Genomic DNA, 16,616 nt, shown 5'->3' with positions numbered 1-16,616 from the left:
AAACCTGAATGGGAAAACCAGAAATTCAAAAAGACACATTTCTAGCTCGACTGGGACTAACCCCAACCATGGTCCTAACATGAAGCTACTGTAACCCCAGTTTGCGTGTCTCATCACATTCAAGTCACAGAGCTCATCATCTATGTTTCTCAAAGAGAAATCTCTGGCAACCTTTTTGAAAAACCTGGTGGTATTTCCAAAATCCTCAAACATATATACAACCCAACAAGTTCTCCAGCCTAAAGGACCACATAGGTCACTTGACCATACCCTCTGAATGACCCTGAATTTAGTGCCCCAATGGCAGCAGGAGATACACCACTTATCAGTGGTGTGACTATTAAAAATCATTGTTGAAAACTAATTTTATGATGAGAAAATGCTATGGTAAAGCTTTTGTTAGGTTTAGGCACAAAAACTAATTGGTTAGGATTAGGGAAAGATCATGGTTTGGGTAAGTATTAGTACTTAATTAAGGTTAGAGCACCCTTGTAGTAATTGTTACAGTGGTTACACATGGTTAAGATTATAGAAAGATTGTGGACTGTGTTAAAGTCCAATGTTTTGTAGATCCAGGTGCTGTCACTTGAATGTCGTTTTGGGCCATTTGCTGAAAATACTGATGCTGTCTCACATGACCACTAGATGTCACTTCAACAATAAAACGTAACTATGGGTCGTAATGCTGCACAAACAACCTATGGGGTCATTTTTTACGGGTGGACAGTCTCATACAAACTGAGAAAGGAAATGTACTGTACATGTGTCCATGTGCCTTGAGGTATATCATTTGGGACTAAATGTGATGCCCTGTACAGTCATAGTAACAAACCAACTAAAAAACAGCATTTGTCATTTGTATGTATGCATGCATTATTACTGAAGCAAATTTACAACAAACTCAGCAGGATGAGCTGTGTAATTCATCAATGGGCAACACACGAGACACTGATGTACACAAACAGTTCATTTCATTCAACTTTGAAAAGCTGTTCTCTTCTGATGCCACAGACACCACGATAATCAGAAGAATCCTGAACACAAGAATCCTCTCTGGTAGACAAACTTTCATGGAGACACTTTGGAGAGTCTCCTGGGTCTCCACAGTTGAATTTGTTCATTGTGTGATTTAAAATGACTCAACATCCCAGGACTCTGACTTCAGGGGTCACATCGATGCATTAACTCCACCCACGGACCCAACAACCACCTACCATTGGTCCCTGAGTATGGCCCATTATGTCACCAAGTCAACAAAATCCCAGCACTCCCTTCCCTCTCTTCCATTACCCTGACTGCAGGGGCAGCAACAACTGTTTTTTCTCGGCTCTCCTCTCTGTAGGGCTGCTCGGAGCAGACTGCTGCTGAGCTCAGAGCTGTGCGCATTCATGAGAGCAGCAGCCGCCCTTCCTGTTCTTGCCACTGCTGCCAACCTCAGCGGCACTCATGGCATTGTGTTCACTCTGAAAACAGGGGAGGCAGTGACGGCAACTGCTTGCTTTCTGAAACAACTTAACAGCTCTGAAATATTTAAACGTGATCTGCTGTCAAAAAATGGCCAAAATGACAAAATGACCATTCTCTTGTTATGTAAATGAATTTTCGAACCCTGTCAGCACTAACCTCAATGATAAATCATTTTTTGTTTCCTGTGGCTGCTTCATAATAAAAGCCACCCTCTGTTTTGGCAGTTGAAGTCTTTTACTGTGGTAGGAAATATTACATTAGCTTTAACAATAACTTAACACAGCTCTAATACAGTCGTAGGATAGCGCTGTCACTTTTTTCAAAAAGTTTGAAAGTTCTGTGTGTGTTCTGTGTGTGTTCACTTGATGATGTACCAGTGTACATAATGTGAGCACATTATGCCCCCATAATGTAGAATTATGGGAGAGTTTTATACTCATTAGTTCTGTTCAAGGTTTCTACCTGTTAAAAGGGAGTTTTTCCTTGCTGCCGTCGCCAAGTGCTTGCTCATGTGGGAATGTTGGGTCTCTTGTAAATATAACTATGATAAATATGAAAGTGCCCTGAGATAACCTCTGTTATGATTTGGCGCTGTATAAATAAAATTGAATTGAAAATTGAATTGAATTCTTAACCTGGTTGTCTTTATGTCACCATGACTATAAATGTACGTTTATACCAGTTGTGTGGTAAAACATTCTAATGGTAACAACATCACCTTGTTTTCAGAGAGCACTGTGAACACAGCAGAGCGATCCTGTCTTCATTACCAGTTTTGTTTTGACTAACCACAGCAAGTCTAACAGAGGCACATAGCAGTCACAGCTGGACCAGCGAACCAGGCTTCTTGTCTGTCTAGCTTTGGCAACTGTGGCCATGTCTGGCTATGGTCACGCACACATTACATTCTTCGTCCCAGGTCAGCTTCAGCTCTGGCTGTGGTGTTTGAGTGTATGAAAATATGAATGAGTGCATAGAAGAGACACAGACATTGAACTTCATTTCCAGTCATTTCCAGTCAACTGTCTTAATCTATTAACAAGCAGTCTGCATTTGCTTGTGGCATATTTGATGTCAGTTCATTTGCAGATTCCCACAAAGATGCATTATACAGTTCACTGTTCAGGTTGTTAAGTTTGAGAAAACCCAAAATGATCATGATTTGAAGCAATTTTACTATATTTTAACACTAATAGTACTTCAGGGAGGTTTGATGGTTATCGCGATCATGCAGTTTACCTTGTTTGTGATATTTGTGGGAACAATAACCGTACCATGAAAATTTTATACTGACACATCCCAAATCATGCACATAATAACATCCCTGAGAGTATGACAGTCGTTGTCATTGTCCTCAATTAATAAAGTACATGAATGAGAAGGATCACTCCATTTAGCTGTGAAGGATGGATATATTAGTATGTCTGTATATATCAGAACAGCCAAACCTTGGATAATCGTTAGACTTGCTAAATTGGTGAATAACAAAAATACATGGCTTCCCCACAAAACACCAAAATCATTAACCCATTCAAAATCTTACAGTATATGGGATCAGTAGACATATGGTCCCAGAGCTACTACGTCAGAATGTAAGTAGGAGTAAGTCACTTTGGAAATGCAAAGATAAGTTATATAGTTGTAGGCTGGGCCATTCCAGTTAGGACTAAGCTACAGAATGAGCTCTAGCAGGTTTCAGTAGTACATCATTTTCAATACTTGCATCACTGATTGGGGTGCTTGTTTGGTAATGTGAGCTCATCATTCTCGAACTTCTTATACAGTAAGGAGACAAACATAAGACAACAGGCTGTAATTTACTAGAATGCACAACTCAGAACACAAATGACAAGTTCAAACAGTTCACCTTTATTTAAAGATAGTGCAAGCAAGAGCAGTTAAATGCTTTGATGAGGGTTGAAGATAGTTGGCAGGCAGTGCAGGTAGGCAGGAACAGGCAGGAACATCAGGCAAAACAGCAAAGTACAAAAAACATCCGGGAGGTCAAAAACTGGTAAGTACACTAGTGCGGGAACAATACGGCTGAGATGACACAATAGACAACTGGTATATATACTAGTGAGGTAATTAGGGAATGGGGAACAGATCAGCAGGGGGGCATGGGGGAACCAGGTGACTGGAAAGGCAGGAAGGGCTAGGGTTACTGCAGGTCAGGTGGGGCATGGCAGGATATGAAATGACAACACAGTGAATCATGGCAAAACAGGTAAAAAAAATTAATGAATAACTGACTGAAGTGTGATATATCTCTTTGTACTGTATGAAAAATTAGACTGGTCCTCACTAGCAACAAGAAGAGAACTAAATTCTATCATTTTTATTCATAAAAAACTCTGTAAAAGCTCCCTCAGTTCTCTCACATGTAGATGGCAACGTGCATGTTAAATTCTGTTGGTGTAGAGTAGTGATAAGACAGAGTTGTATGACCTGAGGCAATACGATAAAGAGGAACAATTGCATTGCTTACATGACCATGATACACTATATACCCTGAGCTGGAGCATGGACAGTGACAGTAAAAAAAAACTACAGAAGCTGCTTCAGTTTCATAATACCTTAGTGTATGATCTTAAAATATTAATGCTTAAGAAATGTTGACAAAAAGTCTCATAATAACATAGTTTCAGTGAACCAGATATTACAGTTACTTTATTAATGTTATACAGAGGGAATGGTAATAGCTTGGCTGATGCAGCTTTACTTAGTTAACCGTTGTGTTGACAACAGTTTGAAAATTTGCATGTCTTATGCCCAACACTTTACAAACTCTGAACAGTGATGATATCCAGTTGTTTCAGAAGTGCTAACTTTAACTAGCATCCTCATTAGACTGACATTATTTAAACATAACTTGCCAACATTTGCCTCGAGTATAACTACAAACTGTCAAACCTTGGACATAACACATTATGTCCAAGGTTTGACACTAACTGTATTTATGAACCACAACAGCGCTTTTACTGTGAAAACCACGAGCCATGCACACAAGTGGGGGCTTCCCTGAAGACTGAGCCTTGTGCTTGTAGAACAGTGCAGTGTCACGTAAATGTTGAATGAAAAAGCAAAAGGAAAAGTCAAGGGAAAATGGAAAAAGGCTTTCAAATGCTTTAATAAGATCTGATTTCTTTATTTAATTAATTAATTTAGTTATTTCTCTTTTAAAACCACATTTTCAAATTACATTATTTATTTAGGTTTCAATAATTTATATTTAATATGTATTTAGTGACCATTAATTTGACCCATTTATTGATGAATTAACATATTGGTCTGTAAATTCTTTTTATAAAATTATGTTGCCCATTTAAATGTCAGTTAATGAATTACCTAGCAATTAAGTCTGTTTATGGATTTATTAATTCATTTGAAAAATCTTATTCATTTCTGTTTTATTTGTCCAATTACACATTAAATAATGAAATCCTTTACTGTATGATGATTACACTTTTGGTCCTCCATGATGTTCAGCACTGCCAGTATGAGACAAATCTTGTTGCTTGTAAGTGAGTAGGGATGAGTGAAAAAAATTGGTTCACATAAGAATCGCAATTCTTATATGCTACAATTCTGAATCGAATCAGGACATCAAGAATCAAATCAAATCGTGAGACTGCCAAAGATTCCTACCCCTATTAGTGAGTCTGTTTGAAAATAATCTAGAGAGATCGAGAGACGCACAAAAGAAGAGCTGACCAGAGTTAGAGAGAACTGAAGCTACTGATTGACAGACAAAAATGTGAGGGCCAGAGATTAATAGCAGCATGCATTCAGTTATTTAGACTATATAATGAGATGACATTGATTGCGTTATGGTGATTTAACTCTGCAGCCTCTGAGAAGTGCAGCGCTAGAGCGCAGTGCCGGTTTTCTTGGTTCTGCTTGGTTGGAGAGTTTAGATGAAGCCTGACCATTAAGAGTCACACATGTGCATGCATGTGCACATGCAGTTGCAGGATGGGCACACAGAGGTAAGCACACAAGCAAGCCTGTGTGTTAGGAACCACGTGTGCGCACACGTGTCTCTGACCGCCTGAGTTCTACTAATTACACATAGGTGCACATACACACGCGGAACTTTAGTAAATTATCACCAGACAATGTGGTCATCTCCTCCATGACCCTTTTCACCCCCATAGTGTGTGTGTGTTTGTGAGACGCATGCCTATGTGTTACATTCCCCTATCTTACTAAGCCCTAAAAACAACAGCCCATCCTGACCAACGGGATGTGAGCTTTGAGCCTGGCTCATGTTGATGTGCTGATGTGTGTTGGTTTTGATGAAGCACATTCTCCTTTTGAAAGGATCACTGGCTGGAGACACACACACACACACATGCACACACACACACAGGCATCCAGTTCATTGACTTTCACCTCCCCTTATCCATTTGCCAGCCAGTCGTGCTTGATGCTGACTCTCTTTTGCTTTACCCAGATGGTACTTATGGATCAAAACCTGCAATGTGTCAGTCCGTCTCTCAACACTTTCTGACTTTGCTACTCTGTCTGTGGCTCTCAGCTCCAAGCCCATTAGATCCCAATGAACATGTAAATCTTTAAAAACACCTCAATTTCATTTATAAAAAAGGCTAAGTAATTTAAAAAAAACAAAAAACTACAGTGTGTGTGTTCATGGTAATGAAGGAACATTGAAGCAACAGTGTGGCTTACTGTTGTGTTTTTAATAGTTTTGGACAGCAGTGGCGCGCTATGGCACAGTGGGATAAGCTACATCAGGCTTTGGATACTCAGACTATGGTATTTTATGTTATCTATGTTGATTTTTTTGTCAGGCCGTCACTGTGATGCTCATCAGATGACTGGAAACTACATGTGGGATGAAGCCTCAAAGAAGGAGTTTCTGATTGGGACCAATCCTGACAGCAGGTTGCCTCTTTGGTGGGATGGATCAGAGCCGTTATGGGTCACCCTGCAAAAGCTTGGAAAGAAGGTTTTCATGTACTACTGGCCTGGTGAGCACACACATTGCTAACCTGAGAACTCAAATGAAGCTATGAGTCGCATTTTGAAAACTGCAAAGGAAATCTGGCTGATTATTTTATTGTGTGTCTACACAGAAAGCGTTTCAGCTGTGTATTTCAGACTGCCATCTCATGTGCACCTGACAGAGTGGATACATTGCTATTTTAATCAATCCAGCTGTCCATACAGGTCATGTAATGGCTTGCGTTTTACTCACATTACATGCTTGTAATGTGAGTAAAATGCCCAAAGTACCCAAAGTATATTATTATGCTTTAAGTCTATTTTCTCCTCTTTAACATGTGTACCTGGAGTGTATTGAGTTGTGAGTTGCCAAAACATGGGTGACCTACACTCAGTACTGAGCCTGAACACATCCTGTATACTGGGCCTTGCTCTGCTAACGTGCTGCTTGCACTAATACCTCCTATGTAAACATTAAGTTATCTCATTCATAGAGGCTTCATCAGCTCCACATACTGCTGGGGAGATCCGGTATGACTATGTAATCGTGTGTGCTCTGCTTTGTTAGTCTTATGTTTCTACCACAGCTTTTAGTGAAAGAAGACAGAATGTTTGAAAGATGCGTGAAGGAGATGCACAAATATATAACCAGTACACCAGTTAAACATTCAAAATGTGTAGGTGGTAATGTTACATACAATACTTTAAAGCAAGTTCAACTGTGTTTACAAAAACATTTAGAGAAATCTTAAACCCTCAGGTCTATTTAATTTTGATGTTTGACTGTAATTGAGTCTATTTAAATGGGGCACAAAAAGAGAATGAAGTGCTCAGTGTGCATAGAGAATGGTTATTGTGACAGAATCATAAAGGTAAGGTTATTTAATAGCGGTTTGTAGTTGAATAAGGAAGTAATGGTGTCCATTCAAGCCCAATCTCTCACAGACTTACTGTATGTGATCTGATGTTATCACTGGTAGTAAAACTGAGTGGAATCAGATCAATCATACCTGCTGAATGTGGGTAAAGATTAACAGTTACAGTCTAATTTTGAATATCACTGCAATTGTCTAACGTTGGTTTAAATATATAGTTCTTGTCCTACACATGGCCATGAACTCAGTGTTGTGATGTACAGTGTAAGGGCTGTAAATCCGTGGCTGCAGTGGGATCTGTACTGAAATCGCCAATCTACAGTAATCAGTGCATCAGAATTTCAAAGAACAGAGCCTTCAAACAACAAATGATGGTTTACCTGACTCCACCCTAGTGTGGAATATATGCCCCCTTTGCTCTGCTTTGCTTGAAACAGAAGCTAAATATTTCTATATTTAGCTTATGATGTTGAACTTTGGTCACAGCAAGAAATAAATATAGAACAGAACAAATCTTGACTTTGTTTAAAATTCTCTTATTTACTTATTCTTCCCTCCCTTTCTTTCCCCATTATTGATGGTGAAAGCTGGTCACAAATTTAGAACACTTTTCTTTTCTAACCAGTGGGCGTAAGGAATATCAAATTTATCATTTGATATTCCTTACGCCCAGTGTCCACAGGATTTAAGTCTGTCGCGGCTGCCAGAGATGATCCACTGCCATTCTATATGTGATCACCTCATTGTACTTTAATGTAGCTAATTTAAAGATGTAATTGTTCTCATTTACATATTTTTATTTTTCTGTCAGACAACCGAATGAGATTTGATGGCAGCCCATAAATACTTGACCAGCATTAATAGTAAGCTGTTGGGCTACAGATAACCTTTAATTATTTTATCTAATGATCCCAATCACATCAGACATAATGAATAAAAACACAGGTTAAATAGCAGCAGCTGTGCTGTGATAATGACTATAGAGACATTTAAATTGAGAGATGACAGAGAAAGTGTGTGGCAACAAAAGGTTTTCATATTCAAGTACAGACATAAATCCACTAAGTGAGCTGAAAATGTCTATGCTTCTTTAGCGTGAACACACTGAAACGTTTCCATTAGACACTGAAACAGTGATGGAGCAGTAAACCGAAAAAAAACTGGTATGAGATGCAGCTGGATCCTGTGAACATACTGTATGTCCCCAAAGAATATTATAGGCCTCACAGGCAGACCTTCATCTTAAGTATTTATAAGTATTCTATTGTAAAAATATATTTCTACTATTTAGAGTATATCCTCAAGGACAGTGATGCCTATTTTTAAACAATATTTTAATGATCATTTTAATGAAATATTACCATCTTGAGAAAAGGTTGTTATAGTTCTAAATTTCTGATGTTTTACCTCACGTGTCTTTGATATTTAAGTCTTTTTTGACAACCAAAAAAATGTGGAGAATTTGAGCTGTTATATGACTATGTTGTAATGAGAATTTTATGGTAGGGGGTACCATTAAGATTTAGTAACAGTGAACCACCAAGTCAGCCTCTGTAGCAAAAATGCCCAATGATAAAGTTTAAAGTTGGGGTGAGAATTACAGTGGCAAGAAAAAGTGTGTGAACCCTTTGAAATTACCTGGTTTTCTGCATTAATACAATGTGATCTCGTTTTCATCAAAGTCACAAGTATACACTGTGCTTAAGTTAATAACAAACAAACAATTGTAGTCTTTCGTGTCTTTATTGAGCATACCAATAAAATATTCATAGTGTTGGTGGAAAAAGTAAACGAGACCTTGGATTTAATAACTGGTTGAACGTCCTTCGGTGGTATTAACCTCAAACAAACTCTTCCAGTAGCTGTGGATCAGACTTCAGGAGGACTTTTGGACCATTCCTCCTGCAGAACTGCTTCAGCTCAGCCATATTCTTAGGGTGTCTGGCTCTCCTCATTCCACAGTATCTCTATTGGGTCAAGGTCTTGGCTCTGACTGGGCCATTCCAAAATGTGGAGTTTTTTTGTTTGGACTCATTATCATTAATCATGATGGTCCTTACACCGTACTTCACTGCTGGGATGATATTTGTATGCAGTACCCGTTTTACACCATATGTAGTGCTCCATGTTCTTCCCAAAGACTTCAACCTTAGTTTCATCAGTTTACAAACATTTCCCAGTAGCACTGTTGAGTATCAAGTTGCTCTTTGACAAACTTCAGGTATGATGTTTTTTAGAGAGCAGCAGCTTCCTCCGTGGTGTCCTGCCATGGACACCATGCTCCATGCTCCATGATCTGCGAAAGGTTAGAATCATGCACAGAGATGTTATCCAGCTCCAATGATTCCTTTAAGCCTTCAGCCGTTACTGTTGGGTTCTTTTTTATACCTCACTGTGCATTCTGCATTGTATATATGGAGTCATCTTATCAGGTGCCACTTCTAGGAAGAGTAGCCACATAACTAATTTGTCTCCATTTATAGACAGTTTATCTGAATGTGGACTGATGAATATCTAAACATGAACAATTCTTGATGGTAAGTCTCCTGAGACCTTTTTTTTTGTGAGGCATTAGCAGATGCTTCTTGTGAATTACAAACTCAAACATTTTGAGTGTTGTTCATACTTCAAAGTAGCTTTAACTCACAAGTGATTGGACTCCAGGTTAGAGAACTCCTGACTCCAATTAGCTTTTGTTGATGTCATTAGCTGAGGAGTTCACATATTTTCCAACCTACACTTGTAAATGTTTAAATGATGTATTCAGTATGGACAATTATTAGGTAAATAGATTGTGTTTGTTCATTATTATAACTCAGATGAAAATCTGACCATATTTTAAGACAAATTCATACATATATGCAGGTAAGCCAATGGGGTCATCTACTTTTTCTTGCCACTGTAACTTCAAGGCCTGTGTACTACTGTGTACAGTGTTAATTCTGCAAAGGACTGTCTGTAAATGATGCAGTAATTTTGTGTATGCCTGTTTGTGTGTGTGTGTGTGTGTGTGTGTGTGTGTGTGTGTGTGTGTGTGTGTGTGTGTGTGTGTGTGTGTGTGTCTTCAGGCTGCGAAGTAGAGATTCTGGGTGTCCATCCAGCTTTCTGTGAAGAATATGTCTACAACCCATCAGAGAAAAACCTCACAGACTCGATAGTGAATGCTCTCAGTGTCCTGAGGTAACAACACAATGACTTGCACCTGTCATGTCCTTTGATCCAATACTTACTTTTAGCCACTGCATGAAAGTAAAAACTGAGATTTGAACTTGGAAAATAAAAATTAGTAATAAAAAGTAGCATAAGGCAGGCCTTTTATAGCCACATATGTTAATTATAGTGAGCTTTGGTGAAACCGGAACTTACTGCTTCTTACTGGTAACTTAGAAGGTTTAAAATATCACTTTAGAATAAGAATGCAGGTGACTTTTATGGCTATGGACAAAACCAATTTAGGATGACGTTAGTATGATGCCTTTTCATGTCAGCTGTAGCTTTTTTGTGTTCACAAATTAATCGTTTTTTAATTTTGCTAAAATCACAAAGGTTTCATTTTTTGCTTAGTGGAGCTGATTTGTCTTACTAAAGTAAACCACAGGAACACACTTGAACTTTTCAGAAAGAATGATGAACGACTGTATTGAGTTACAATAGCTAATGGAACAGAGGCTAGCCTGGATGTGAGGTCATAACTTTTTCTCTCTATGACACAAAGAATGACCATATTTCTGTTGACATAATGTTACTATTTAGAAATTGTCCTAATGGTAGCACCCGATACCTTAGAGTATGTGTATGTGTGCGTAGGTCAGGCCAAGCAGACATGGCAGCTATATATTATGAGAAAATAGATGTGGAGGGCCATCACTTCGGTCCAGACTCTCATCAGGTCAGAACAGCTGTGCGACAACTTGATCTTGCCATGCAGACACTCAACAGCAAAATCAAAGTTAGTAATATCATTACTGGTGTTATTACAATTACAGCTACTACTGCTATACTTTTCTTATGTAGTTTGTTTAAATCTGTTTCTGTTGCTTTTCACATGCTTGCAGGAGAAGAACATGGCAAACCAGCTGAACATTGTGCTATTTTCAGACCATGGTATGACAAAGATCCAGTGGATGGAAAGGGTCATAGAGCTGGACAAGTGTATCAACATGTCAGACATTGTCAAGATGATGGACAGAGGACCAGTGGTCAGTCTGTGGCCCAAAGATAACAAGTATCAACAGGTGAGACCAGAATCTTTGGTTTCTGCTCTGGCATAATGCTCTCTGTGAATAAGAACATCAGATAGAGTGATTATAAAATGATTAATGGAGAAATTAATGCTTTACTATAAAAAGACAGCTGAAAAAAATCTAGGTCCAGGTTGAGGAATGCTTAAACTGTATGATACCTTGTCCTGTCGCTTACTTAAATCTGATGGTTCGGTTAATCCAACCTATATCATGTCTTATGTCTTTGGTACTACATTACTTAAGTGGCACTCTTTTGATATTAAATTGACTTTGAAATTTTTTTTTACAGTTTTGGACCTCTGCAAAAGTAAAAGCATGTAACCACCATGGGTTGGCTTTGTTAGTGACTGAGAAGCTTTTAAACAGATGCTATCTACACCTTTAGGGCAACAATGGCAGTCAGTAGAGAACAGGGATGAGGGGGACTGGCCATTCAAAATTGGGAGAAAAAGATATAAATACACTGTATGCATGGATTTTTAAAGTGACATATTTGTTGTTGTCTGTACTCCAGCATACTTGATTTCAAAGGAAACAAAAAAACAACAGTGCATTTACATGCATTTAAGTAGCGGGGTTACTGTCAACCTTCTATAGAATTCTCATTACTTATGACTAAACCGTCTGTTTGTAAAATGGGTACAGGTTTGGAGAAAGCTATTTTCCTGTCTAGATTTCTCCCGGAGAATACTGATTTGTTGTCCATGTATGTATACATCCGTATTGAAAAAGTCTAGATGACTGAAACTGACATTATGGAATTTCTAAAAGATTAAATAATTCCGTGTAATTTTGCTGCGTGTTCGGTCCAAATGCTCCTAAGCACACACAAAAATAAAAAGTAAAAAAACAGGAAGTTGCATCTTGAATCACTAATACATTTCAAATCATTAAGCCATGGTGTCACAAAATTAGGCTGAACTCTCACTTGCTGAAGATTGTAGATATAACATTACACATTAACTGATTATTTACAACAGATTCAAACCTATCTGGCAGGAAAAATGCCTCTCATGGCTTGTTTCACAGATGAAAAAAAAACTTGGCAAAAAAAGGCAAAAAATAAAAAACTTCTCTCAGGGCTTCCATTTTTATCTCCAGAACAGGGGAATATTGTTAACTGTCTTCTTCATTCTCCTACCTTTCATGGCCAACAACAATTATTGTGTACTACCGTCATCATTACAGGGATCAACACTCCTTCAATCGTAGTCTGTTTATTTATTAGTCAACTGGTCTGGTGGGAAAGTAAAAGGAATGGCTGGGACCAGAGTGGACCTGAGCAAGGGCTGACCTAACCAGAGAGTCATGTAGATGACACTTCAGGGACTGAGTGATAGGATGATGAAAAGTTAGTTTCCCAGTTTCAAATCCTTTCTTGTTGACTGGTAACTATGGTGTAGCCGCTTAATAGCTGTTACAGCCATGAGGCTTAGTGGCAATTTAATCCCCTAGATCTAATAAATTATTTTACAAGCACTACCTGTACTGTGACAGAAACGGGGGACTATTTCAGGATATGGACTAGCATCAAGAAGAATTGGCTTTGTTTTGCTTGGGGTTTTGGTTTTGTTAGGTAGTGCCGCTAGGTTGCTTTAGATCTATATAAAATTGATTTTAAGCAGGTAATCTCGTTGATCTTTTGCAAGAGAGACCTGAGTTCAGCAGAGAGAAGGAAAAACAAAACATAGCTAGATATGAAGAAGGAAAAATACATACAAAGAACATAACCAGACAAAACAACAGCACTACACCATCAGATACAAAGACATAACATTTCAAGTTAAATGTTTAAAAATCAGCCCGTGGGATGAGACATTCAAGTTTTAAAATCCTCTGTAATTAATAATATATAGGAGGTGCAAAATAATGGAAGACAGTCTTCTCAAGTTCAGTATTTACCCGAGGACCCAACTTGCCTTGCATCTGCTTAGGTGAGCAGTGGTTTTAAATGTGAGAAGAGGAGTGACATACTGAGGCAGCTTTTGCAGGAGACTTTTATTAATAAAAATTATGTTTTCACATTGTAAACAGTGATGAGTATGATTTTTCTCTCCTATAATGAAACACACGCCCAATTATAAACTGCATGAAGTTGTTTTAAGGTTGAGCGAGTAGCATGAAAAATAAAGCACAGACATGATAGTTGACTGTGCTTCATTTTCCTCAAAAGACAAGCATGTTTTATTCCCATATAAAAATCCCATCCCTCTTTAGTTTCTGTGCAAGTTGCTCCATGCACTGTTTAAAAGTGAGACTGCTGTCTAGAGGAGCCAAATGCAAACAAGGTTGTGTCATTCATGGATATTATGGCTGTATGGGAGTTATAATATTGTTTATGCAGCGTGTACATAAACCACAAAACCTTGTAGAAGCCCCCCTTATTTATCTCAAGGCAGGCTGTTTTGAGACCATCAGAACTGGTGACCTGTCCACTATGTTCCCTGTCCCTCTCCCAATGTTAGCCTGGATAGGCTCCAACCTGCTGTGACGCTCCCTTGAGCGTAAGTGGATATAACTAATTGCTGGATGAATGATGATTGTCTTGTGTTTAAAAATGCAAGTGGATTGAATACTTAATAATTACTAAAAGGCCTAAAGGAGAAAATTATATTTGTTGTAGAGGAAAGAGCAAGTAAGACTCCCACTTCTGGCTCAGGATAGGAATGTGCTGTGGTGATATGAATATTCAACTAATCAACAATAAAATGATGATTAAAAGCGTCTGCAATATCAAGTTTGTTTATGATCGGACCATTTTCACATTTTATCAGAAGGAAGCTGCATTCCACTGATACTCACAGAGTGTTGACAGATAGTACTCTGAATTAGTATGTCTCTCTTCCATGTTTTTTATTCTGTGGCTATCATCAGCATAAATATGGTACTACACAGCAGTAAAGTGACAAATAACATGAGATTTTAAAAAGTAACATTGAATACCCTAGAATACCTGCACCCTGTTATTTCTAAAAGTTGCTTAGCCTTACCTTTTCAACAATTTTTGAAACCAAAGATAATTTGGTTGTAAGATGGTAGTTACGGGGGAGTGTCAGATGTAGTCCAAGTGTCTTGTTATTTTAAGGCGAGTGTGTAGACTGGTAGTTTACAACAAGTAACTGCAGCATGGCAGTCAGTATCAATTAAAACAATTTTAGGACCTGAAATAAAATCCCTCAAAAAAAGGGAGTTCATATGACTAAACCAAGGATAAAAACTAACTCAAGTGTGGCCTGGTTATTGTGTCAGAGATGATACACGCTGTTTTTTTTTTTTTTTTTTTTACAAGATTCATGGTTACAAGATTCAATTGTATTTAAAAATGTTAAGTAGTGAAATGTGGTCATAACTAAGAACGATAGGAGAAATGAAAAAAATACTACTATTAGGTTTAGGTGAATGATAGATAATAATACAGCACCTGCAGTGTGATATAAGATTAATTTTGAACATCAGTTCTTCAAAACTCGGAGGTTTCCCCACTGAGAGGAAGGTACAGTTAAAATATTTTTACAGACAACTGTAACTTCACTAGCCTACCACTGCCAAGAGGACTTGAAGAACATATAACTGGGGGAACATAATTTGGAAAAGTCTCATTTAAGAAGATAAAGTTCAATTTACTGGTTGACATAAAACCATTTAGGACAAAAGTTTTATTGGCCAGAGACCTCACATTTTCAACAGGGCACAGCTAAAAAGGAGATGTGTTATTCACAAAAAACAAAACAACATGAAGAAGATGACAGAACATGCCAATCTGGGGAACAGACTAGGTAAACCAGGCTGGTATATATGCAGCTGATCAGGGAACATTTTTATTTTTGGTTTATTCCAGGTTTAACCCTGGTTTTCAGGGTTACAACAGCAGTTCACGTCTTGCCGAGGTTCATCACCATGGTAACTAACTTTGCACACCTAACCTGCTCCAGGGTTCAAGATAACCGATCAATGTGTATAAAAATGTGTGTACTCTCCTGAGAGACCTCTCACGATCCACGAGAGGGTCTCAGGGGAGTTGACTTGTCAGTAGGCAAGAGTAAGTGGGCCCCCTCCTGTCCCTCCTGTGGGCCCCCTTCTGTCTTCTTCATTTCATTTTCTTTTCTTGTTGGCTGCAAGCAATGTCAAAGCCATTTCATTGGGCATGGTATACCATTGTCATCCTACAAAAGTGAGACTACTTGAAGCACTAAGACCTTGTACTTGTTAGACTTATAAAATATGAAAGTTGGCTAACCTTCATATTTTATTTTACTTATCACTTTGAATTATGTTTTTATATTTATTTTTCCCAAGTCAGTTTGACACTGCCGGCGTCACAGCTGAAAGAATAAGGTTAAAACTGTCATACAAGTCATATGACATACTTCTAATAAATATATTAATTTAATGGAATACGCAAATGTAATTATAGTATACTCATGCCCTAATAATGATGGGTCAGTGATATTATAAGCCTTTCAACTTACACATTCTCACGGTGAGCGATTTTTTTCCAGCTTTCCTTTCGGCATATGGCAGTTGCAAATGTTGCCTTTAGCCTGGATTATGTGTTTAACTTCTTTGTATTTGTCCAATATTATACTTTGCTCTTTGTTTGTAAAATATGCTGCTCTGCTGCCAATCCATGTTTGCAATTGTTCATATGCTGCAAACACTGCCCCTTACATGTGAACACACTCTGGAAAACCTGAGTTGATAACCACCGGGGCAGATTGTTGATCCATGACATTCATGAACATTGAAACAAAAAAGTGATCTTCCTCATCTCAAATTTCTAACTTAGCCTGTTCTCTCAAAAAAAAAAAAAAAAATCCAGCATTTGTTCATTAGGTCAACATTTGCAAGTTAATACTTGTGTTAGATATCTATCCCGGGCAGCATTTTTTTAAAGAAATTTTTTAAGTTCTTTAATATTACAATCTTTATTGTTTTTGCTGACCTATGGAACGCTATTTTCCACGTTTGTTTCCTCTCCTACAGGACCATCATTGTCATGTCAAGGGTATCACATTCCTCAATTAATGTTTCAATCTTAACATTAGGCAGTTAGTATGGTCAG

At 38.1% G+C, this 16,616-nt stretch overlaps 1 protein-coding gene across 1 annotated transcript in view; it reads left to right on the top strand.

The window, feature by feature from the left end:
• enpp6 (ectonucleotide pyrophosphatase/phosphodiesterase 6) overlaps positions 1-16,616 on the top strand; it is a 28,648-nt gene that overhangs the window by 4,132 nt on the left and 7,900 nt on the right. Inside the window, exons 2-5 of the mRNA XM_040120323.1 lie at positions 6,282-6,461; positions 10,379-10,490; positions 11,118-11,259; positions 11,366-11,545. Coding sequence (XP_039976257.1) covers positions 6,282-6,461; positions 10,379-10,490; positions 11,118-11,259; positions 11,366-11,545 — 614 coding nt within the window. The remainder of the gene's footprint in view (positions 1-6,281; positions 6,462-10,378; positions 10,491-11,117; positions 11,260-11,365; positions 11,546-16,616) is intronic.

The sequence above is a fragment of the Xiphias gladius genome, chromosome 23 (genome assembly GCF_016859285.1).
Source record: "Xiphias gladius isolate SHS-SW01 ecotype Sanya breed wild chromosome 23, ASM1685928v1, whole genome shotgun sequence".
Taxonomy (NCBI): domain Eukaryota; kingdom Metazoa; phylum Chordata; class Actinopteri; order Istiophoriformes; family Xiphiidae; genus Xiphias; species Xiphias gladius.
This window is presented reverse-complemented; position numbering and strand designations above follow the sequence as displayed.